Source organism: Biomphalaria glabrata, chromosome 1 (genome assembly GCF_947242115.1).
Source record: "Biomphalaria glabrata chromosome 1, xgBioGlab47.1, whole genome shotgun sequence".
NCBI classification, from domain to species: domain Eukaryota; kingdom Metazoa; phylum Mollusca; class Gastropoda; family Planorbidae; genus Biomphalaria; species Biomphalaria glabrata.
The window spans coordinates 22,029,195-22,054,144 of NC_074711.1; the positions used below are offsets into that span (position 1 = coordinate 22,029,195).

Genomic DNA, 24,950 nt, shown 5'->3' on the forward strand with positions numbered 1-24,950 from the left:
GCCACTGACAGTAGTGATAAATTGTCGTTTTATACAGACCAAACCAATAAAACAGCTCAGGAGTGAGGCAACTGTTAAAAAAAGGGGGTGGGGGCTAAAACACGAACGAATGGAGCGGAGAGGCACATAAGAGAGGGGATGGGAGAAAAATCGATGGGTTTGGAATCTCATTTCCTCCCGTCTTGTGTACACCAAATCAATGCAGCCTGGTCCCATTGAGATACCATCCAGCCCACAGACATGTGATCCATCTAATGCAGGCTTACGTTTGCTTATTTCCAATCGATGAACATAAGAGCTGGAGGACGGGGCAGAACTAGTGTCAACACTTCAGACACATCTGTGACCACAAAAAGCTTGCATACAGACCTTGGACTTTGCCAAGTATTTTTTTGTTTTGTTTTGGCTTTCTTTATCTTAATGAACGTGGAAAACCAAGAGGACAACAACACATTTATAGATTAAGAGATAGACACTACTTTGTAGTAAGCTTTCATGTGTAGACTTTTCAAACAAAACAAGTCGGTCAGCTCATTTATTTTTTCAGCTAATTGTGCAATAAATATAGAACAAAGAGACGTGTTGTTTGGCATATAAACTACACATTAAATGAAACACACTACATGTGACTTGATAGAAGCAAGTGTGTCTGCAAGTTTTTTCAACCACAATTTTCTATTAGTAAAGTTAGGCATTCACCCATATCGAAAAAAAATGGGGGGGGGGGGTCATGTAGTCTTCCCCCACCTAGTATAGGGGGTGGGCGGTGAATACTGGCGCCAGTCACAAATCAATAACCCAGGAAAGGAGAGGCAGGGGTGGAAGAAAGAGAAACTAGTTACCAGCCACCATGGTTTAAATCGATACGTTTACAAGCCCTAGTTTGTAGCTGCCAACACCGGCACTTGGCCCAGTAAGATGACATCGTCAACTCCATTAGGACAGTTCATCCCCCCTCCCCTAATTATGTTGGAGGGGGGCAAAATAAATCTGAAAATGCCTCGCCAAATTTAGTAATGTTAATTGTAGACATATCATCATTAGTCCTCCGCTGAATTCTGTGTGTGGCACAACACAACAATAACAATGCAGAACCAAGTATGTTAATTAAAAAACAGCAAGAAGGCCTGCGTACAATAAACTACGAACTGAGTCTAATTAACTGAAGTATGAACAGATCTTGCTTTACATAATTTGAGCCAAGAAATATTCTAAACAAACCATTTGCAAGTTGGGCAAGCAGAACACAATGTTTGAACTTAAACAAATACACTTCAAATAAAATCCCACTCTATAAATGCGCTACTGAAAAAACAAACAAACAAGGTTTTAAGAAGAAATCTTGAAATCATTGAATAAACGCAGAAACCCAGAAAATAATGAAAGAAAATGGATTGAATTAAATAGTGAGTTTACACAAGCAACAATCTAAACGTTCGGTAAGCTTAACAGAATTATATTTGATGTATAGATAGTTCAAACTTGTCATCCTACTGTCTCATGATTTCATTCATTAGTTCGCCATACGGGTGTACTTTGTATGGAATGCTGGACAGCTTTGAAATGGGTTCAATTCAGTTGCAAGTTAACATATACATATATGAGGTATTCAACGTTCAGAACAGGTCAACGTGTTTCACTTATCAGTCTCTACTCTACAAGTCAATGAAACAGATCACAGTTTTGACCGTTATCTGAATGTTCACACAGTTCTTATCAACAAAAGTAGATCAAAACTGAAATCATTTAAAAGCTGTCATAGAATGCTTAGTCTTTTAAAACCGTTAACTTACTCAATGCATGAAAAGCTAGATTAATTGTCCAGCCGGACTACAATTTAAAAAAGACCATTCCATAGTGAGGTCATTAAACATGCCCAAGTAGATGGTGTAACAGCTTTATGCAAAGCCAGCACTCACGCACTCGACAGACCGGCTCGGGCAGATTACAAAGACACACACACGCACTAGACAGACAAACGAAACTATCGATCAATAGCACTGCCCAAGGGGCTTGGAGGGGGGGGGGGGGCCTCACACTTAACGAGGTTTCCGCTCCTTGCTCAACACAAATTACTTCATCTCCCCCCCCCCCTGGCCCTGTGTGTGTGCGTGTGTGCTACAAAGCCAAAGGTAAGCCATTATCAGCCTTTTGACAGTTTCTCCCAGAGAATGCTGCCTATCATTTCCTATGGCAGCTGATTGCAATATTTAGACCCGAACACATGGAAAGTTCAAGATAAAAAAGAAAACAAATATCTCAACGTCTTTTGTTACGTTGTCAAAGTCAACACAAACTATAAGGACGTTTGAGAAACAAAGACACTAAGGAGTAAACATATTTGTAGGGGAAATAGTAGAATACCGCCCTCCCCCCCTTCCCAATAGTCTATGAATTAACTAAAGTCTAGAAGGAGAAGGGAAGGTTGCTATCTACATCTAGCAGGCGCACTCTTTTCTGGTTTCCGCGTCTGAACGTAAAGTTCAGCTTCAGGCCTAGCCAACAGACAGTGTTGTCAAAGATTCCCGCCTTTTATTAGTTTTAAAAATTCTATTCAACAAAAACTTGAGGTGGAAAGATTTATTTTGTACATGAACACACGCGGCTCCAACGAGATGGTAATAGAAAGACAAAGTTTCTACTTAGTCATTCTTCTCCAGACGACCTGTAGACGAAAGCTTAACAACAAAGTGACATTCATCAAGCCGGCAGGTGGGTGATTGTACAAAAGTAGGGCACACACACTTAAAAAAAAAAAAAAGAAGAAAGTCTTAGAAATCCCTGGCTGCGGCAGAGTGTGCACAAGCGAAATCCAACCCGCGACATTTCGACACAGACATGGCCTGTAATGGACACAGTGTCAACAGTGAAACACTATGTTTAGCTTAAGTAGCTGTGTGTGTGTGCGCGAGTTTCCCACAATTTATTCTTACAGGACAAATCTTTGCTTTTTCAAAGTCATTTATACAATTCTACCTTGTATGCATACGCCCGCTATTTTCACCTATATAAACCAATCAACGATGAAAAAAAAAGAGTTATGTAGCTTAACAATTGTGGTGGATATGTAATGGCATTAAAAAAAGGGATGAACACAATATAATGTGATCAATGTTTTGAGCTGCACCCAACTTTTTTTGTGTGAATTCAAGCCAGATATGAACAAGATTTTGAAATGAATCTAACATGTATTTGAAACTTATATCTCTGTAAGTCTCACTGGTTGAGCACTAGAAATGTCCTAAACACACAGCTTATGTAAAGAAAGTCCAAGTTATTGTATAAGTGACCATGTTTTTTACATGCAGCAAAAAATAATTCAAACTAGAATTCTGACGAGCTTCGCCTATTGGTAACCTTCACTACTATATACTTCCATTCCATTAAACCTCAACATAACTTTTTAAAGTGTCATGCATCTTCAATAATCACTAACGTAAAAAAAAAAAAGAACTGAATGAATGGTTTCCCTTTGTTTATCTGTAATGTGATGACAGAAGACACGGGATGCACCTAAAGAGCAAACAGATCGTATTTACCTTGTTAGCGTGATTGTACGACTTGATCACAGCCGTGTACCACTGGGTTGTGCCCTCCGTTCGATACACCTCAACACGGTAGCCCAGTAGGACAGTGGGCGTGGTCAGCAGTATTTTCTGTCCGTCCTGGTAGTCAGTCCAGGCTTTGATCCACTTAACAACGTCCGGATTGTCCCTCACAGCCAAAAGCGTATTTTCGTCACCCTCCTAAAACATATAAATCAGCATTGAAAGCAGAGATCCAAGATGTAGATCAATGAAAGTCATAATCTAACACAGTAAAACTACATTAAATCATTGTGCACAATAGTAACCTTACTTAGTTCTATAAGATTATAATAGCTAAACAATTGTGATCAATACCAGCCTACTTACCAGGGTGAATTGAATTTCAATTAAATTTACAATCAAAGGTACAGTAATCAATTGAATATGGCGACAGGAAAAGTCCTTCCACATATGCCCATTTGATGGTATTCGTCACAACCCCATTAATACAGCTCCAACGGCCCGTATAAGACATTGGCCCCAAATCACCCCAACAGAAAAAAAACTATATGGAGAGCTCCCTGATTTGGAAACCACTGCGCAGTTCATCTCATGTATTGGTCTGGTCATATGAACACTCCAACATAACAATGAGAACGATGAAGAAGAAGAACAGCTCCAATAATGTTCTTTGACTTTTTAAACACATTTCGGACGACGCGTGGTTCAACTTGGGATGGGGGCGTGAATTGCACAGACGAACATCTGCATACAAAGACAATTCATTGTTCTCAACTGGAAATATTGTAATTAGGTCACGCGTTAAAAAAATCATCCCAGCAAGCTGTGCATCTTTATTGTGAGTTGTTCTTTGAACCATTCACTTTGATTAGACGCTCAACACAAGCACTTCTTACTAGCAAGACTTTCTCTCTCTCTCTCTCTACTTATACACTGCCCCCCCCCCCACCCCATGTCACGTACAGATAGATACTTACTTTATAAAAGCTGATGTCTTTCTCCTCAACGATGCCTATCAAACGATCACTGAGAAACTCGACGGGTCTCTTGCTGTGTTGAAACAGACCGGCTTTGTCCACAACAGGCTTGAAACACTGCTCGGATTAGAAGGAAACAAAAATCAATTGACAATGAAAAGTGGTAGAGAAGAGAGTCCAATCCTCGCGTGTCTTAGTTCGTAACATAGACCTGCAGCAGCGAATTCCTGACACGCTGACATGTTTAACCCAATTCCCAGCCCCTACCTTTATGTCAATCAACATGTTTTGTTTAGTCTAGGCACAAGTGATTTGACCATAAACTTGCACGCGTAAATGGCTGCACCATTAGCTTTAATTGTTTGGTAAAGGCTACTTAAAATCCGTGTTGGGCTTTTGTATTATAACAATATAAATCTTTCAAATCAACAGAATTTTGTAACTCAATCTCAAACAGTTGTCATTAATGTCATCATTAATGAATTGAAAATAAAGAACCATTCTTCTGTGTTCTTTGCCTTAGGCTTAGGGGATAATTATTATTACTACAACTAGGAAAGATTAGTGTCTAGTTACCCAATATAGGCCGACCAAAAACAGATTTTCAATTGTATTTGTAAATCTTTTTTTTTCAGCGCTTCAAATTGTCATAGAAATAACAAAAAAGTTTTTCGACACCAATTTTCTGATGCATTATAGTCATCCCCTCGTACATGTTCATTTAAATATAATAATATAATATATCGTAATATAGGTTTTAATGTGTGTTGGAGAAAAAAAAAGCTTGCTGTTTGAATAGCTGGCTATTATTACATTGTGTGTATGTGTTGTTATAATACCATAACTTCATAACTCTATTTGCAGTAGCATCGTAAACCTTGCACACATTTTTGAACTTATATATTCTAAATCTATACACAAAGTACTAAATGAAAATGTTTTTAGACCGAGCAATTTGCACTCAGCGGAGTGGACAAAAAAAACAAAAAACTCCCATAGTTCAAAAGAATAAACAAAAGAAAAATATAATTGTTCTTATGAGACGCCCCCTCGCACAGTACCAGCTACACACAAGGGAGAAAATGTCAAGGGTCGGGCCCCCACCTCTACACATCCTTTCTCAATTCAAGCCACCAATTCATCTTGCCTGACAGGATCAATCTCAATGTGCTTTCCACGTTCTAGAGATATTTTATATATTTCATTAGATAGGCGTCTTCCTCTCCTTTCTTCTTTTCTTCCTTCGCTCCTTTGAATGAAAATAAAAGCCACCAGCATTGAGCTACACGTCACAGCTGACTAAAAAGCAACTTGAACGTACTCCTGGTAGGGGGAGGGGGGATGGGGAATAGGTGAGGGGAGAGAAAGTAAAACCAGACTAGCATTCAAAGCGCCGCCCCCTTTTCATCTTGTTCAGGCCAGCGTGATGTTATCGTTAAATCTAAACGAAAGACAGACCAAAAAAAAAAACTGTGTCGAATGGTGTTTAGAAACGTAAATAGAATATTATACAGAGCAGAAGTTGTGCTGTGCTGGTTTACATCTTTTATCTTGACTGTCATTCTAACCAATGTTTACAGCACACAACATAGTCCAACGCACAAGACTCACTGTTCAATGTAGAAACACATCTTTTTTTCTTTTTGTTCCCGACAATTAACACACACACACACGCGCAGCACACATACCACAAACAAATATATCGACGGATTCAAGTAAATGTAGGTTCCTCCTCTACATGTAGGTTCCTCCTCTACCCAGCCCCTTTCTAACCACGTTGTTGACAACACGCACGCTAACCGTTCAAATCAATAAGCTACTACGCAGTTTGTAACACGCGTCATTCAATACAGCAGCTAAGACGTGCAGAAGGCACTTACCAGGGCCGACCTTAGTTCTGGCAGACTGTTGGAATCTTTCTTCCCAATCCAAACAAGCGTGTGCTCTACGAGAAACTCTTGAAAGACTTCGTGAACTTTAACATACTCACGTGACTTCCAACCCGTATCATCGAATTCTACTAGCACCTGGAAATATGAAGAAAGAGGAGAGAATGTGAGTGAATTTAGTGAGTGTAATATGCTTACTTGTTCAAAGCTTAAATAGAGATTAAAAAAAACAACAACTCTGATTCAAAGGAAAAAAAAATGTTTTTGCCTCAACAAATATTTCAAACTGATTTTACATGTAGGCTAAACAATCTCTACATTTCTCAGACAGGTAATGGTAGATACCAAAATAACCACAACGTGGGAAATAAGTCTGAGTAAAAGGTGGGTATAAAAATAGAATAGCAAAACGGGAGTAAGACCGGTGCGGGGGGGGGGGGGGGGAACAGGTTAACAAAACTGGCTGATGCGAGGCTCCTGCGTCGGCCATGCACATGTTCAGGTTAACATTTGAGTGCCAAGATGTTCCCAATATCTTCTGCCAACATGTCATTTACCCATAATTTGGAAAGAACGAACGCGTGTTTACACTAAACACAACGCACAAGTCACGAAGGGGAATAACGTAGCCTAGAGGCGAGCTTTCCCTGGTGTGCACAGAATGGTGTGTGTCGTCTAATTACACGTACTGTCTGGGTAACAGCAACTAGCGCATACAATGAAAACACACACAAGTAAAACACGTGCCAGTTTAATGCCCCAAGTAAAAACTAAGTTTTAAAATAATGAGCTACTACAGCACTAAAAAGCAAATTCATCTACATCATTTATGTTAATTATACAGAAAATTAAAAATAAAGCCCGAATATAAATGACATAACTAATGATATGAATAAATTGTGCCTTTCTTCCTTTTCTGAAAGCCTCGGGCTATACCTGGGATTTTTGTAGCATATATAATCCCTGTGTGATTATGAACTGTTAAGTGTTTAAAAAAAACCCTCATATACAACGTTTGGGGTGCACCATGATACAAAATTACAGCTGTATCAGATATTCAAGAAAATCTAAACCTACGCTGCAAATAAAGAATGTTTCACTGTAATCAGTAGATGTTAACATTTCAGATATTAGACAACCTTGAAACTTTAATGCAAATAACAATAGATCTAGTATCTAAGTCGAATCCTAAAAAACATTAAAAAAAACATTTCTAGATGTAAGTCTTATTTAGTGTATTAACAAGAAAAATATTAAAAATACTTTTTGTTTAAAGACAATACTTCCTTTATACAGAGGCGTAGCTAGGGTAATACCCCCCAGCCCTCCGAATGATTTGTTTTTACATGTATTAAATTTTACGCAAAAAAGAAGGGCCCCCAAAGAGGTCAAGCCCCCCAATCCCCCAAATGATGGCAAAATTCCTAGCTACGCCACTGCCTTTATAGAACTTATAAAGCGATTGTTTTTCTCTAAATAACTATTGAATGTTAGGTTAAAAAACACCATTCCACCCCATTCCATAATTTCCCCAAGAAAATAACTATTGAATGTTAGGTTAAAAAACACCATTCCACCCCATTCCATAATTTCCCCAAGAAAATAACTATTGAATGTTAGGTTAAAAAACACCATTCCACCCCATTCCATAATTTCCCCAAGAAAATAACTATTGAATGTTAGGTTAAAAAACACCATTCCACCCCATTCCATAATTTCCCCAAGAAAATAACTATTGAATGTTAGGTTAAAAAACACCATTCCACCCCATTCCATAATTTCCCCAAGAAAATAACTATTGAATGTTAGGTTAAAAAACACCATTCCACCCCATTCCATAATTTCCCCAAGAAAATAACTATTGAATGTTAGGTTAAAAAACACCATTCCACCCCATTCCATAATTTCCCCAAGAAAATAACTATTGAATGTTAGGTTAAAAAACACCATTCCACCCCATTCCATAATTTCCCCAAGAAAATAACTATTGAATGTTAGGTTAAAAAACACCATTCCACCCCATTCCATAATTTCCCCAAGAAAATAACTATTGAATGTTAGGTTAAAAAACACCATTCCACCCCATTCCATAATTTCCCCAAGAAAATAACTATTGAATGTTAGGTTAAAAAACACCATTCCACCCCATTCCATAATTTCCCCAAGAAAATAACTATTGAATGTTAGGTTAAAAAACACCATTCCACCCCATTCCATAATTTCCCCAAGAAAATAACTATTGAATGTTAGGTTAAAAAACACCATTCCACCCCATTCCATAATTTCCCCAAGAAAATAACTATTGAATGTTAGGTTAAAAAACACCATTCCACCCCATTCCATAATTTCCCCAAGAAAAAATCCTGGTTAAGCAAATATACAGATCTACTCAAATTTATAATAAGACTTGTCTTCGAGTCCGAAGATTAGTGAGGAATGCAATATTTCCCCAGCTGTGACCTACATATTTTGTGACACCCAGGGCAATATAATAATCGATCAAGACCTAGAATATGAGGCTCAATTTTTTCCTGAACATTAATTTTAACTCTTGAAACAATAACATGCTAGACCATTCAAAACCTATTTTGGATCTAGATCCAGGCCACATTCTCTAGCCAAATTTAAGTGTATTTCTTTTTTCACTTTGAAAAATTATAACGATCAAGCTAGTTTTTCCCGGTGTGGCCAACGAGCTAGTAATTTTTTTTTTTCTCAAATGTTACATTTCTAGGGAAATCGTTTGAGCCGATTTTGAGATCCGTGTCCAGAGGTTTTTGTAAAAGCAAATAGTTTTCTATAATTAGATTTTGCATACAAAGTAATTTTGCTTTAAACGATTTTGTCAATATTAAATGACTAGTTAATTGTATAAGCTACCAATATATTTATAATCACGTTTTTTTTTTTTTCATTTTTTTACCATGACATTTCACATTTAATGTAACATTTGATGCTATATCTAAACAGTGTACACTTGTTCAACGATCTCTGTAAGATTTGTAGTGCATATTTGTATTAGGTTGCTGCTAGGAATTAAATGACAAAATGTACTCTTTAGTTATAAACAAAACAAACAATAAAGAGCAAACTGTTAACATATTTATTGCATAGGTATCACCTTATTCACACACAAAAAAGTTAACCTATTAGATGCCCCCTACCCGAACAAAAAAAACACAGAGGCAGCTCATGGAGACAGTTTTCTTCCCTCAAAAAGTTGTTCAGAGATGTAAGAAAACAAAGAAATATTCTATTTGCATATATTCAGCAATGTGTCAATAACTAAATACAAATCTTCAGATAGATGTTTTTGTATAACGATGCAGGTCAACAAATGCATTCTCCGTGAAAGTATTGAGAGCCTTATTAGACCTCATGGACTAGAAATTGTACTGATATGTAGTTCTATTTACATTCACCATTTCTGCTTAAACACTGCTAATACTTAAAACGCCAGACAAAAACAAAAATGTTGCGATTGACACAAGCACCATATTATATCATACACTGGAAATGAAACATGAAAGCCAAAAAATAAACGAGGGAAAAGGCAGATAATCGAAGAATGATAGAGAAAGAGGAGGATTATCGATAGGATAAGTGCCCTGCGTTTACACTTCTACAGCAGTATAGATGTCGTTAAGTGATTCGATAGAACGCACTTTTTTTTTTTGAAAGGTAAAAGCCAACAAAAGTAAACAATATCTTACAATGAACAAGGGAATGGAAACAGCTGTAGGCATAGATAATAAAAAAAAGTAGTGCTTCGTGACCCTTTTTTTTTCCTTCCCCACTACGATCAGCCCATTCCAAGTCTCTTTTGTCGCATACAATAATTAGGAGAAGATACACAGATTGAAATGATTAAAATGTAGGAAAGTCATTCAGAATGTCACAATTGCTGCAGTGCCTTGTCACAATACATGTGTTGAATAATGAATTTAATTTAAATAATACATGGCGTCCACAAGTTCCCCTTCACACCCACTCAGACACAAAAAGTGTTTACGTCATAACGCGACCCAATTTTTAAACCATTTTATATTATATACCTTGTTAGGCAATATGTAATACTTGTTCAATAAAAAATATAAACGATATTTGAACACAAAGGAAAAACATAAAACCTATCAATAAACAAGAATGTATATCACAATAAGACAGCACAGGACATGCGTAAATGCACATTTTATGATTTAGTATGAAGTGTATACACTCTACGTCTATAAAGAGTAGCAGTTCTAAAACTACTAAGTCACTAAGGACAACAAAATAATCTTGATCTAGATAAGATAACTTAATGAAACTGTAGGATGTGCAAGAAATTAAATACTATGTACAATTATACCGGAGTGTAAGTAAATGCATTGTCACAGAAAATGTGATTAAGATGTGTAGTGTCCTAAAACCTGGTTCATGCAAGATGGTGTGTCTTGAAGTAAAAAATCAATATTAGACAAGGGATCCTCCATATATGACGACTTGGGGGAGAACATACAAGTGGATGAATATTGATCGGTAAGCGGTGGAGTGCAAACTCAATAGAGACATCCACACAGAACAAATTTCAAAGCATAAGCTTAATAAATAAACTGTATAACCAAAGAGTGTTGAGAATATTGCTGAAACATGATGTCTATAAAAACTTGATGAAAGTAATTAATGTACGTATTATTTGTTTCTCTTGATGCTGGGAAAATACAATGTGAATTTTACACGTAATATGTTTGATTTTTTTTTGTTTGAAAGAGTAGCAAGTGACCAATGTAGGTTTGATTAAAACAGAGAGAGAGAGAGAGAGAGAGAAACTCCATATGACCACAATGTGCAATTAGTCAATACAAACAGCTATACGGACAAAGCGCAGATCACTTTAAATTTTGTATATAAACATGAATGTATTTCTTTTTCTTTTTAACAAATTGCTTAGACTTTAATGTATTTCTTTTTCTTTTTAACAAATTGCTTAGACTTTTTTTTTAATAAAGGTCACTTATGTCCAAATAAAAATTGCTAGTTATATTACTTTCAGTTTTTTTTTTAATTTGAAGAAAACGTTTGTGTGAAGGAGTAAAGCTTATGGAATAAACACCACCACTTGAATCCAATAAGTTTATCCAACAGGACCACTTCATCAAACACACTCGTGAAATACACATATTCAAAAGAAAAGTCACACTCCGACCTCAAATAAAGACCGATTCTTATCAAGTAACATATGATGGACATGAATCCAGACTGACAAAAAAAAATAATAAAAAAATAAAATAGCAGCTTAAACTTGGTTTATTCAAAGCTAAGTACATTCATCTCGTTCTCTGCCTGTGGTCCCTTCTGGGGCATAGACCACCAACCAGCTTCCTCCAGGCTTCTCGGTTCTGGGCTCTCCAACTGTCCCCACGTCTTGCCCATCTGCTTGGCATCTGTTTCCAAATCGCGGCGGCATGTATTCCTGGGCCGTCTCCTCATCCTCTTTTCTTGGGGGTTCCAGGTTAGGGCTTGCCTTGTTATGTTGGATGCAGGCTTGCGAAGTGTGTGACCTATCCATCTCCAGCGTCTCTGAAGGATATCTACTTCAATGGGCTGCTGCTTTGTTCTTTGCCACAGTTCCCCATTCGAGATCTTGTCTGGCCAGCGGATCATAAGTAACCTCCTCAGGCAGGTATTGATGAATACTGTATTTTTTTTCATGGTGGTGATGGTAGTTCTCCAGGTTTCTGCTCCATATAGTAGTATTGGTTTAACAATAGCGTTAAAGAGCCTGATCTTGGTTGTGGTGGTGCTTATTTCCCTAGATCCCCAGGTGTTCTTCAGCTGATGGAAGGCTGTTCGAGCTTTACCAATGCGGGTTCTGACATCTGCATCTGTTCAACATGGTGGTCTGGGATACTGCCGAGATAGGTGAAGCTTTCCACCTCTTCCAGCGCCTCACCTTGGACTGTAACAGGTGTATTGTTGGAAAACTTTATCTTGAACACCTTGCTACTCCCTCTGTAAGACCCATTCTAGCTGAATTGTCAGCAACAACGCTTATCTTTTCCTGCATCTGCTGCTGTGTGTGAGAAAGAAGAGCCAAGTCATCTGCAAAGTCGAGGTCCTCTAGCTGTTTCCACAGTGTCCATTGTATACCGTTCCACTTCTGGTCTGTTGCTGTCTTCATGACCCAATCTATGGCTAGTAGAAACAAGAAGGGAGAGAGTAAACAGCCTTGTCTCACTCCTGTTTGGACTTCAAATGAATGAAAGGCGCTGTAGATCCACATCTCAGTGACCAACAAGCCGGCTTTCGAAAGGGGAGATAATGCACAGATCAGATAGCGACACTACGCATAATTTTGGAACAGTCCATGGAATGGAACTTATAATATTGTTACGAATCTCACTATCCAGGCTCTCTGCAAACTGCACCATACACCACCAACTTAAAGAACTTGATAACTCAGGGCTCCAAAATAACGTTAACACTTTAATGGTTGAATAAATAACAGCCAATACTGTACAATTGGCAACACGTACACTGTACAAATATCTCTCCGATAAACACCGTACCGCCGTATCAACTCTTGCACTGGCCTCTCCGTCTCGTTCCGGGCTTGCACTGGGTTCAACAGTTCAGGACTGACTTCACACACTAGGCTTGTTGTGTCGGACTCGATCGCAGACCAAGATCAAGACGCCAGTCGTCTCAACTGTACTTGACAGTACTCCGCACTGAACCGTCGTAATGCGCCGTACAGAACCACACCGTTGAACTGTGCTGTAGTTGACCGTGTTCTGAGCCCCTGTCGTGAACCGTCTCTCGTGAACCTTGCTGTATTGAGCCCCTTTTCTCAACCGTCTTGACTGCGACACCTCCGCTCTTATATAGGGTCCCTGCTGGCCTTCTCGAACCGGACAGAACGCCGCTCGACGTTTCTAGGTGGTCAGATGTCTACACGCTCCTGAGCTCTGTTCACGACGTCGATCCTTCCCGAACCGTCCTGTTGACACTCGACTCGGCTGACCGTCGTAACTCGTCACGGTTGACCGTTCGTCTAGCGCTGGCCTGGGGCGATTTGCGTCGGCTGACTACACACACACACCACTACCCCCATTTGTGCCACCACCAGGTTTATAACAATATTGATTTGAATTTTATATAACCAATACAGACTTTTTTCTTTGGTTTGGCATAAATGGTGCATGAAAAAAATAGATCATCTTAGTTACAGGCCAACTGTACTTTGTACACAAGAGAATTAATATGCTAGGGCGTTGACCTTTTATGAGTGGAAAATTGCATTTCATCTCTTAGAAAATCTTGAAAAACCTTGCACCAACGAGCTACAAAGTTCAATGTTGGCGTTTAAAAAAAAAAGAGATAATAAATATGTATTATCTCATTTAATCTTTTCAACTCTAATCATATCAAATAATATGGAAAATATATTAGCAAGTTTCATTACAATTAGCAATAAAGTTTATGGATATTGCACTGTAGTATATTTTAAATCACTCCATTTAAATCAAAATAGACCACGTTTTCAATAATAAAGAGATACCAATGCATACTTCATATAAATAATAGTAATATAGAACAGAAGAAATCAGTTCTGTTTCAAACTTACGCACACTTGCTTACTGCCTAAAAATATAAACAAGTCGGGCATTGGACACAGACTGACAAGGACAAGACGTGTAACCAAAGTTATCCATTCCTACGTGACTGGATCAGAGAAAGGGCTCTCACAAAGACGTGATAAGCCAGGCCAGTTCTTCATATCTTCTTGACAACTTTTCCAAACTTTCTTCACTTTATTTGGAGCGAAATGCCTACATTTTTTTTTAAATTATCAACTCGACCAATGAGCGTCATAAAAATTCAGACATACAAAAAATTTAGCTTTTACCTGGATTTTTTTGTTTGTTTGTTACAGAATTGTCAAATCTTATTTTTCTATCAACTAACACGCTGCATCTAACCCTAATTTCTTGCACACAACGCTATGATGTTAGACGACATATTTTGTTTTGGTAGCCTATGCTCGAGTGATATATTGCACACACTAGACTAGATAAAGTATTTTAATACGTGCACGCAAAACTCTTGTATGTTTGATGAACTATGACAGGAAACAAACTTTGCTATATACAGTTACATGTTGTATGTACATTTCTCTGAACTACAGGTGTGTCTTTGTAACAAAAGGGCTTTTTAGTTCAGTTCTATAAAAATCGGTAATACTACGAACACTGGGTTATTGCATACAAGTTGATTGGTCTGTATTGAAGTTGAAGGGAAAAGTACATGATCGACCCAATGTAGAGATTTGTTGTAAATATTTACAACAGGCCACCAAGTGACAAAGTCAAAAAATAATCAAATTCCTAAAAATCTATAACAGTATGGTGAGAAATAAAAAAAAAAACGAAATCTATAGAGCTCTCTATTGTACACTAATGTACACTATCAAGTAATGAGTCTCAAATGTCGAGAAATAATACAGTCTTGATGCACTTAGCTATTCCGAAATGGAGACACAAACCTAACAAAAAAAATGTTTTAAGTTTAACATGAAGGATTTAAATATATAGATCTATATTTGACACGTTTATATTTTATTTGTTTGTACTTTTTAGCACTAAAGTAACTTTTCCGCCTATAGTAAAAACAATATGACATTTGTAGTCTCTAGTTTTGCAAGCCTGATGATATAGATAAAGTGGTAATGAACCCAGACAGACAAATATGCAAAGTATAAACAATGTCAAACGGGTCCATAAGAACAAAACAATTGTGTTCTGATTGACGACCTGCTCTCTCGATGACCTTGACTACACACAAAACACAGTTACACATCTTTTTGGATAGAGCAATAACGTCCACGGCCAAAATGTTACTGATATAGTCATTTGATTTGTATTGCTTTCTCTTTCCCGCATTAAAAAAAAAGTGGAAACCAGGTCTATTGATGAAAAACGTCAACAAAAGTAAATTAATGAGATTAAATTGATTTCGGAACTCTTCTATAAAAATATACATGTTGAAAAGTATATACCATTTCAGCTTTCTAGTTTACAAATGATCAAAAGTATTTAGTCTCTATATTTGATAAACAGGGGGAACGTTAAAGGATTTCTATAAATGGATGCTACTCTATAAAATTGTATTTGGTTATCAGATGCACATAAGAAGGAAGTACCCGTATCGAAAAGCTATGTTTTAAAAAGCATTTTTTTAGCACTGCTAAGTCATACTTCTAAGCGTGGTCGCTACATCTGTATTAATTGGCAAAAGTGACCTTTCCACTACAGAGTCAGCTCCTGGTGTTTCAGGTGGCCTACTGTCCCTCCACATTTCGTCGCCATATCGCTTCTTACTGTATATTACTGCTTCAAAGGGGATCTTTTAAATGAAAAGCGGATTTTAAAATCAAAATGTAAACGACGATTAGACTAATGCGATTATATATGAAAATGTCACAAGACATTGTTGTAAACATTGCCATTCAAATGCTTTTAAATGTTTATTAATAGACAACGTAGAAGCTTTAATTTTTTTTTCACAGAAACAATAGACGACGTAATGTTAACATCAGAGTGTTAGAGAAGTTTTGAAATGGAAGATGTTCAGCACTCAAAACCAGTTCTTTTCAATCAATAGGCTCTTTTAATGCTATCCACCTGTCTATCCACTATTTCAACTTAAAATACTGTAATTTAGCAAAGATAAATAGATCTAATACAACGATAAAAGGTTGAGATTGCATGTGCTTTAACAGATACAGACACCGAACTTTTGTCTACCGACTAACGGACATCACATAAGTAACTAGAACTTGCACTGGTACAATTAAACTACTGAGACTAAGTAACTCTTTCTAATTCTTAAATAATGGCAGTGTAATGTGCATTAATTGTTTCATTTCGAATCAGCATCATACGCCATCAACGTAGGTAGACTTTGATCAAATAGACCAGTCTTCCATCAGACAACTACCACATTTCAGCCATGAAAAATTTTAGCATATAAATGAGAAAACCTTATGTCATAATTAAATCATACAAGAAACTTGATTGAGATAGGTTAGTATTTTGAAACAAAGAGTATATAAATTTAAATGTAGTCCTATATGTACTACAGTGGAAATGTTTAAATGTCTAAAGATATAATAATAATAATAATTTTATTTATAAAGCGCTGTTAACAAACAAAATGTAGGCTCAAGGCGCTGAAATAACATTACAAACACAAACACGACAGCTAAAATGACAATCTAAAAAAGTTTTAAACAGACAGGTCTTAATGTTTTTCTTAAAAGTGGTGTAGCATGTTGTCTGTCTGAGATGAGTTCCAAATTGATCCGTGTACTGAAAAAGCCCGCAGACCGTAGCTTTTGAGGGGCACCACCATAAGCATTGAGCGCAGGGCTCTCTGGGGGGGGGGGGACATATGGAGTAATCAGTTCGCTAAGGTAAAAGGGCATCTCATTGTTATATAAACACTGATGACAAAGTGTGGCGATTCTCGCTTTCACCTGAAGCCAATGGAGCGTGCGCAAGTGCGTAGTATTAGAATCTCGTCTTGTTTTTCTAAGGGCTATTCGTTCTGAATACGTTGCAGCTTGGCTATTTTGCCATCGGGTATACCTGCTAGCACGGCGTTGCAGTAGTCAAGGCGGGAGAGTATGAATGCCACAGCTAGCGTTTTTGTTGACTCCGTTGTTAAATATGGTCGGATCTGGCCTAATCTGCGTAGCTGAAGATAAAGACCCTTGCAGAGCTGACTTATGTGTGGCTCGAAAGATAGTGTTGAGTCGAAGAAAACTTCAAGATTCCGCACTACTTGAACATAAGGAACCTGGCAGGTCGTCATAAAAAGAGAATCTGAGTTTTCGACTTTTGAGACGTTGTTCATCGGGAAAGAAATGGTTTAAGATGCCGGTTGGCCGTATGACACCGCTGAGTGGATATGTATACATAGTGAACAGTACTGGGCCTAGAACTGATCCTTGGGGTACTCAGTACTTCAAGAGTAAGCTTGTTGATTCTGTTCCGTTAACAACGACACTTTGAGTGCGATCAGTCCGGTAGGATCCAAGCCACTTAAGGACGATTCCTGCTAAACCAAAAGTGGCAGAGAATCTGGCCATCATAATTTCATGATCTAGCTCTATATAACTGTGGTAAAGCCACTCTTGTCATTCTATGCCTGTATGTCAGGACGGTTAAAGAGTAGACGCACATAGATAGAGCTAACATCTAAAACCAACTCTGCAAGAAGGTCTGCGCTCTGGAAGAGTGTATGTTTCGGTAGCCGATTAAGAGACTGAGACTCGATGTTTTCTGGTATGCCTCGACTTCTCTACTACGGAGGCTGTGTCTTTCAAAACAAACGTATTTCAATGCGGTCTTATGTCTGCTCTTTGTAAACAATTTAAAGCGCAATGAGTCTTGGTTTTACACGCAACCAATATTAAAGTGTTTTTTTTTCTCGTCCATTTAAATAAATAAACTATTTAATTTTAGTGCAATTTTAGTTTAGTTTTTCAGGGCTGTTATTTATGTTTTAAGTCGTCAATTAACCATATAAAAAAATAGTACATCAAGTAGATTTAGATATTAGTTTTATATGCAGTCTGAAGTAGGCCGTGCTTTTTCTTTCGGCAAAGGACATAAAAATTAAAATATATTAAATATATAATCATATTTCAAAAACAACAACTATAGAATAGTCAATATCGATGGGCATTGATGATTTTAACAATTAAAAACTCATGCGAGTCAATTACGCTCACACATGGGACTACACATAAACTTAACTAGTTTTTAAACGGGTGTGTACACAATATGTATGTTTAATTTTCAAACAAAACGGTAAGCTCTGAGAAAATCAGATGTAGCTCCGACACCTTTTAAGATAGTTGAAATACCACGAAGACAATAGTCAATGGGAATGTTCGCGGTTGTACCATGACACGTACAGTGACGTACGCGTGGACAACGAAGTGCACTTGCAGGACCAGAAGTAGCCATAGCGCCATTAGCGAACAATAACAATAGCCCTTTTAACTGACAAGAAGACAAAAGGACAGATATTAAAAAAAGAAGTTTATCCCTAAGCCTAAAGGGATATTTTAGTGTTTAGAAGGATTAGGTCATACTATAATAAACATGCCAGTGTGGAGTCTCATCAGAGAATGATGACCACGTTCATCAAAGCTATTAAGAGGCCCCAACAAGATACTGACCTCAGAACACCCTTTTAGATAAACGGTATAGATAACTGCCTAATCTGGAAACCACTGAAATGCACTTTTAGACGCGTAAAAAACGAGAGTGTGCGATCTAGATCAATGAGTAACAAAATATGAAACTAAATGTAAAATTTCTTTATTTTATTTTTTGCGATCAAAAACCAAAACAAGGATAACACTTTAAAATCTAATTGATATTTCTTTCTTGGTAAGGAGTACACAATCTCTTAGTTACACGGGAGAAACAAGACAAAAGTGCTACTACAATTTACTCGCCAAAAGTGTGGAAAGTGATTTAAGTATACCATTGATCTAAATTCTGTTGTAACTTTTATTTTGCAATTATTTTAACAGGTAACAAGTGAACAAGAGACAGTTTAGACATGAGGCATGAGTAACTGTGATTAAAGTTATAATGTTATATTGGTGTGCATGATCAGATCCCATTTTTTTTACTAGATCTAGACTCTAAATCTAGATCTATATAGATTGATTTCGATCTAAATATCTAGATCTACACTACAGCGTACTACCCAGCCTAGGCCATCGGAAAATCACATTTTAAAATCTACTTATCATAGAGCTATTGATGAATGATAGACAAGAAATGTCCAAACGTTTTAAAAATGTAGATCTAGTCTAGAATTAACTTAATTAATTAATTAACTTAGACTCTAGATCAGTCTACTAGAGACTATATTTAATAATCTAAATAGAATCTGTATTCTAGATCATTCACATCTAGAATCTAGATCTATATGACTAGACTAAGAATTTGGACCTAGACTAGATTTAGAGAGATAATAATTATGATGTAAGAGGTGAAGTATATCTATACTAGAGTGCTAGATCTATATTACGATTTACTATATACATACTAACATAGGTCTAGAATCTATATAGATCTAGACTAGATTAATCTGGAGTCTACGACTACGTCTACATACATTACTACTTTTACTAGTGACACTAGATCTAGTTGAGTGGTGATTATACTTATAGGATTATCTAGAATATTATTCATTATTATATAGAAATAGATTAGATCTAGAATAGATTAGATATAGAATCTAGTAAGTTAAGTAAGTATAGATCTAGTAAGACTAGTATTATAAGTATAGTCTAGTCTATAGACACTAGATCTAGTTATATAGACAATATAGATAGATCTAGATCTAGTGACATTATAGTCACTATACTAGATGATAGATAGATCTATACACTGTAGCCGCTATTAAAAATCTAGAGTAGAGTCTAGTCGAGATCAAGATTATACATTTAGATATATAAATCTGGATCCAGATTCTAGAGTTAAGAGTATATAGTAGATCTATAGACACAAGAATTCACTAGATCTAGATTCTAGATCTAGTCTTATGTTAACAACACAGTAGCATACCGTAAATTTAGCGTTAGAAGAATCTCTTGAAGAAACAGCGCGAACAAATCCAGACCGCCATTCCCAATCCAAAATTTTAGATAATTTTAGCTTTCCATCGCTTTTAACAGAAATAAAACGTTTTCCAACTAGTTCTTCTCGACTTTTGTAAGCCATGCTTTACATATAAAATTGAAATCCATTAAAACTTCTAATCATTTTTATAACAAACAGACACTAAATTTCGAGGAATGTCACTACACCCGATTACGTTGTGGATGAATACACTGACATCTAGTAGGTCAAAAGGTCAGTTACACGTGTAAATGCGCCGGGTAACATATAGTTCTAAACTGTTTATAAACAATCAAATTTCGCATTTCTTAATAAAATTCTTTTAAGCAATACATTTTTGATGCATCCTAATAAATATTTTTCCTGTAAATTGGAAGATTGCAAAACTAAAACAAAAGATAAAAATATAGATACGGTATAAACTTGTATTTCTCATATTTCCCTATAGTTGCCAATCGTTTCAAAAAAAAAAATTCCAAAACACATGATTGACATGAAATGTTTAGCATAACTATTCACTTAGATTAGTAGATCTATCATATTATTCAACTTTGTAGATAGTAACTATCCATGTACAATACACAATTTAAAATTTTGATACAGATCTGTACACGCTATGAATAAATCAATGGGTTAAATAATATGTTGTGCTGGGAGCCTAGGCCTAGGCGTAGATATTTCTATTGTTTGACCTACATGTGGTTATGTTTTCGTCACGTGACTTTAGTGACGACACAAATATGGCTGACGAATGGACTAGCTTATAAAATTTGAAAATTGTTAAAATATACTTAGACACAAGATAGATATAAATCTATCTCTTAGAAAATTGATGGAATGTTTTAACATATTGATCTAGGTTCAAAATCTAGACCTTATTTTATTGATCTAAGCCAATTTAATGGTGTTATGAATCTTTCCACGTAGATTTAGTCTACTTTTTTTTCAAGCTCTTAGTATTTTAGTAGTGTAGTAGAGAACCAGATTCACTCACTCAACTCACTGACTCAGAATCATGGTTTCCGCGATCCTTTCAAGACTTGTTATGTAAGTTACTTAGACTAGATCTTGTAAGCTATAAATTCAACATCATCTGTTCTAGATCTAGAGTCTAGACCAAGACTAGAGTCACTAGACTATCACTATGATTATTTACTGATTCTAGAATCTAGAGATTTTACAATTCTAGAGAATAGCTCAGTAGAGTAGTAGAGAGAGTAGCCTGACTCAACTGACTGAGTTAAGATTAAGTCTTAAGTAGAGACTAGCCTAACTATCTATAGTCACTATAGAGTCTATATATAAACTATAGTTGAGATTATTTCTAGATATATTAATGATTAGATATCTCTAGATCTAGATTCTAGATCTCTATATTTCTATATTTAGAGATCTAGACTCGAGTTAGAGACCACTACTGGCACTAGTCACTAGGTCTAGTAGTCTAGAGTCTAAATGTCTAAATATAATCTAGATCTAGTAGATTTAAATTTAGATGTCTAAACTAGATCTAAAATCTATATTATATAATCTAGAAGTAGATGATTTAGACTAGAGTAGAGTATTATCTACTAATTATCTATATCTATACTGTCTATAGTGACTATAGTCTATACTCTATACAAATACTAGATCTAGACTATAAGTAGTATAAGCTATATAGTATATATATATAGAATATAGACTAGTCTATAATATAATATATATGTAGATCTAGTCTATATTTTTTTTTTAGACTAGATTTAGATTGAATAGATTCTATTTTTTTTCTAGATAAGATAAAAACATAGACCTAAGTCCTTAAGTCTAAGTCTAGATGTCTAGAATAGATCATTATTATTAGTAGTATTGGATAGATCTAGAGTCTAGATTCTATTATCTCATACTAGATTCTAAATCTATCAATAATTATTATACTCTCTATACTACTTATTAACATATTGTAACACCATCGCCAGTTTCAGTGTAATACCATCTAGGTCTACTCGTCTACATCTTATCTTCTTATCTTGTATAATACACGTTACTTCAAATAGATGATGATTACGTTCTACGCAATTATTATTACATCTACAGCTCTAGACTCTAACTAGATCTACATTATGATTCATGTCTCCTAGGTCTAATTCTAGTACTAGATAATAGATATCTAGAGATCTGTCTATATACTATTATAGATCTAGTTAATGTAGAGTAGTTTATAGATCTAGATTTAAAGATCTCTAAATCTATTTTAGTTAAGATATAATATTATAGTTTAATAGATCTAGATGTACTGTGTATAGATCCTGATTAACTTCTAAGATCTATTAAGACTATAGATCTAGATCTTGTCAAGATAATATTTCTTAGTATCTATTTAATTCTCTATAGAATAGATTATATTTATATATATATTTTTTTTATTCCAGATCTATTATTCTATAGTCTACATCTAAGACTAAAGATATATTTAGATTTTAGATCTTCATCAACTAGATATTTTTCTATTATGAATGTCTAGAAACCATGATTCATAATTGTAGATCTAGTTAAAATCTAGTTATTCTAAAATATATAGATTATTCTAGATCTAGTAATCTATTTCCTTCGCATATATTATATAGGTGTCAAGGTCTCATCCTACACTATATTAAATTTATGTCAATTAGTTTATATATAATATTAATATTATATTTAGTCTAAAAATATGAACTAGACTTGGGCTTAATCTAGATATCTAGACTCTAAATCTATATAAATAGAATAGAGTAAATGTCAGAAATCAATCTTGTCTAATCTAGATTCTAAGTAATATTTAATCTAGTTATCTAGGTTATAGATACAGAATAAATTTATAAACTTTTAATTCATTTTTTTCACTTATCATGATTAGCTTGACTTTGAATGAGTTATCTGGACAAAAGGAAAGATAACCATAGAAAAATTACTAGTTTAAAAATATGATAAACTGGTATGGGAATATTTTTATTAAGAACACTGCCTAATCCTTGAAATGATTATTTTTTTAAAGTATAAAGTTTGTTCCACCATATGTAACCTCCAAATTTTGTCACTTCCATCAATATTGAGCTTTTCAGAATATTTTTGTTGTTTATCTAATTTGATGTAACATAATGACAAATCTCAGTTTTTACAATATAGATACAAATTTAAAAAAAATAGATAAATCAAAACATTTTTCTCAGTTATCCCACTAATGAACAGAAAAGAAAATTAATTCTATTAATTTGTATAAATTAAAGTGCACATTTTTACAATATACTTCTATTTGGTCATTATATAGTTTTATAGAGCACATACCATATTGTTGTTATACTTTTTAAAAGAATTAATATAGTGGGAATTCGTACACATTTTTTTTTCTACTAAAAAGAAATATAGGTGCACAGTTAATACTAGTTAAAATTTGTTTGATTAGTGTAGTGTGTCTCATTGGACATCCAGCATTCTGTAAAGATCTCTGTTTGCAGCAATCCTGTCAACATAGCACTAGTCATTGCATGTCATCTGTTAAGTCTTTCTTGTAGTCTTTGTTGATGTCTTTTTTAAAGTGCATAGCCTGATAACCTGTGCTATTTTATTTCCATGTTTCACTGGCATTTTAAGTAATCAGAAGTAAAGATTTTTTTTTTTCTTATAAAGTACTGTAGTAGTTTTGTAGCAAAATCAATTGTAATCATGTTATCTTGTCATACACATCTGCACACCTTTGTTTTAACATAATTACATTGCCTAAGTTTGTAAAATATTAAATGTTAAAGAATGCAATAGTTTTAAAATATTTGTTTTTTTTTCATTAGTAATTTCACAAGATACATGACAAGTAATGTTGATGTGACATAAACCAATTAACTAATTTTGTAATTTTCAGTTTTCAATAGGCATAGAAGTTGAGGTGTTTTTTTTTTTATACTTTGACAATTTAATAATTAGTTGGCAGTAGTCACTAGTGTAAAGAATATATAAACAACTGTGGTGACTAAAATTAAGATGTATCATTAAAAACACCTATGTTAGGCCTAATTTAGTCTTAAAAGTGAACAGTGCTGTTTTAAAGACTTGTTTCTGAAATTGAGAATAGCAATATTTAACCTGTGTAGAAAATTTATGCCAGAAAATATTGCATTTATAATCTTATTGAAAATTCAATATTAATTATGAATTTTTTTATAATTTAAAAAAGGCTAAATTTAATTCCTCATTGGTTCATATACAGTGACTTTGACACCTAAGTTTATAAAATATTGTGGTCTGTGACACTAAATTGCTGTGAGATGTCTTAAACATTGCTTAATAAATAGTCTGTTGAACTCAAGGTTTATATTATAGTTTTTATTTCTCCATCTTTCTAATTTTTATGTTGGAGGGTTTAGACAAATAGGTGAACAGTGCAGTGGTATCCAGATTAGCTTTTTTATTTCTAAGGTTAAGGATTTTTAAGTCTTTCTATATAAAGTAGGCCTACTAGTGGTTTTGACATTTTCCTGTTACTGTTATTATACTTATAAAATAAAAAAATTATAGGTACGAATAGATGTATTATATCATCTCAAACTTTAGCTAATTTAGCTTTAAACCCATTATTTTAGCATTCACGTCTACTGGGGAAATTTTTTGAGACCTATATCTAGGTCTATATTTGTTTTTCCTAGATCGCTCTCTTTTTTTATTTAATGTTCCATTTATTAATTTAAATTAGACTTTGTATAGTATGTGTCTAACGATATAACTTACAAATTCAAAGTGTCTGTTGATTTTTTATTTAGAGCGATAGATTACCATAGATTAAGTTCAATTGAATTTGAGTCTAGATTAACCAGTCGTCATCTAATTCTAGATCTA

At 35.1% G+C, this 24,950-nt stretch overlaps 2 protein-coding genes across 10 annotated transcripts in view; one reads left to right on the forward strand and one right to left on the reverse strand.

The window, feature by feature from the left end:
• LOC106074056 (lysine-specific demethylase 3B-like) overlaps positions 1–20,516 on the reverse strand; it is a 49,292-nt gene extending 28,776 nt beyond the window's left edge. Inside the window, exons 1-4 of one of the 2 annotated variants that reach the window (XM_056028392.1) lie at positions 20,052–20,516; positions 6,406–6,552; positions 4,526–4,642; positions 3,540–3,746 (exon numbers count right to left, since the gene is read on the reverse strand). In XM_056028392.1, the coding sequence (XP_055884367.1) occupies positions 3,540–3,746; positions 4,526–4,642; positions 6,406–6,552; positions 20,052–20,207 (627 nt within the window). In that variant the 5' untranslated portion in view covers positions 20,208–20,516. The remainder of the gene's footprint in view (positions 1–3,539; positions 3,747–4,525; positions 4,643–6,405; positions 6,553–20,051) is intronic. The other variant, XM_056028397.1, reaches the window with a different exon arrangement.
• LOC106074010 (receptor expression-enhancing protein 1-like) overlaps positions 6,440–24,950 on the forward strand; it is a 41,241-nt gene continuing 22,730 nt past the window's right edge. For 2 of the 8 annotated variants that reach the window (XM_056028482.1, XM_056028486.1), the window contains exon 1: positions 20,812–21,152. In XM_056028482.1, the coding sequence (XP_055884457.1) occupies positions 21,121–21,152 (32 nt within the window). In that variant the 5' untranslated portion in view covers positions 20,812–21,120. Of the gene's footprint in view, positions 6,581–20,808; positions 21,153–24,950 lie in introns of those variants that run through there. The other 6 variants (XM_056028456.1, XM_056028464.1, XM_056028450.1 and 3 more) reach the window with 6 other exon arrangements.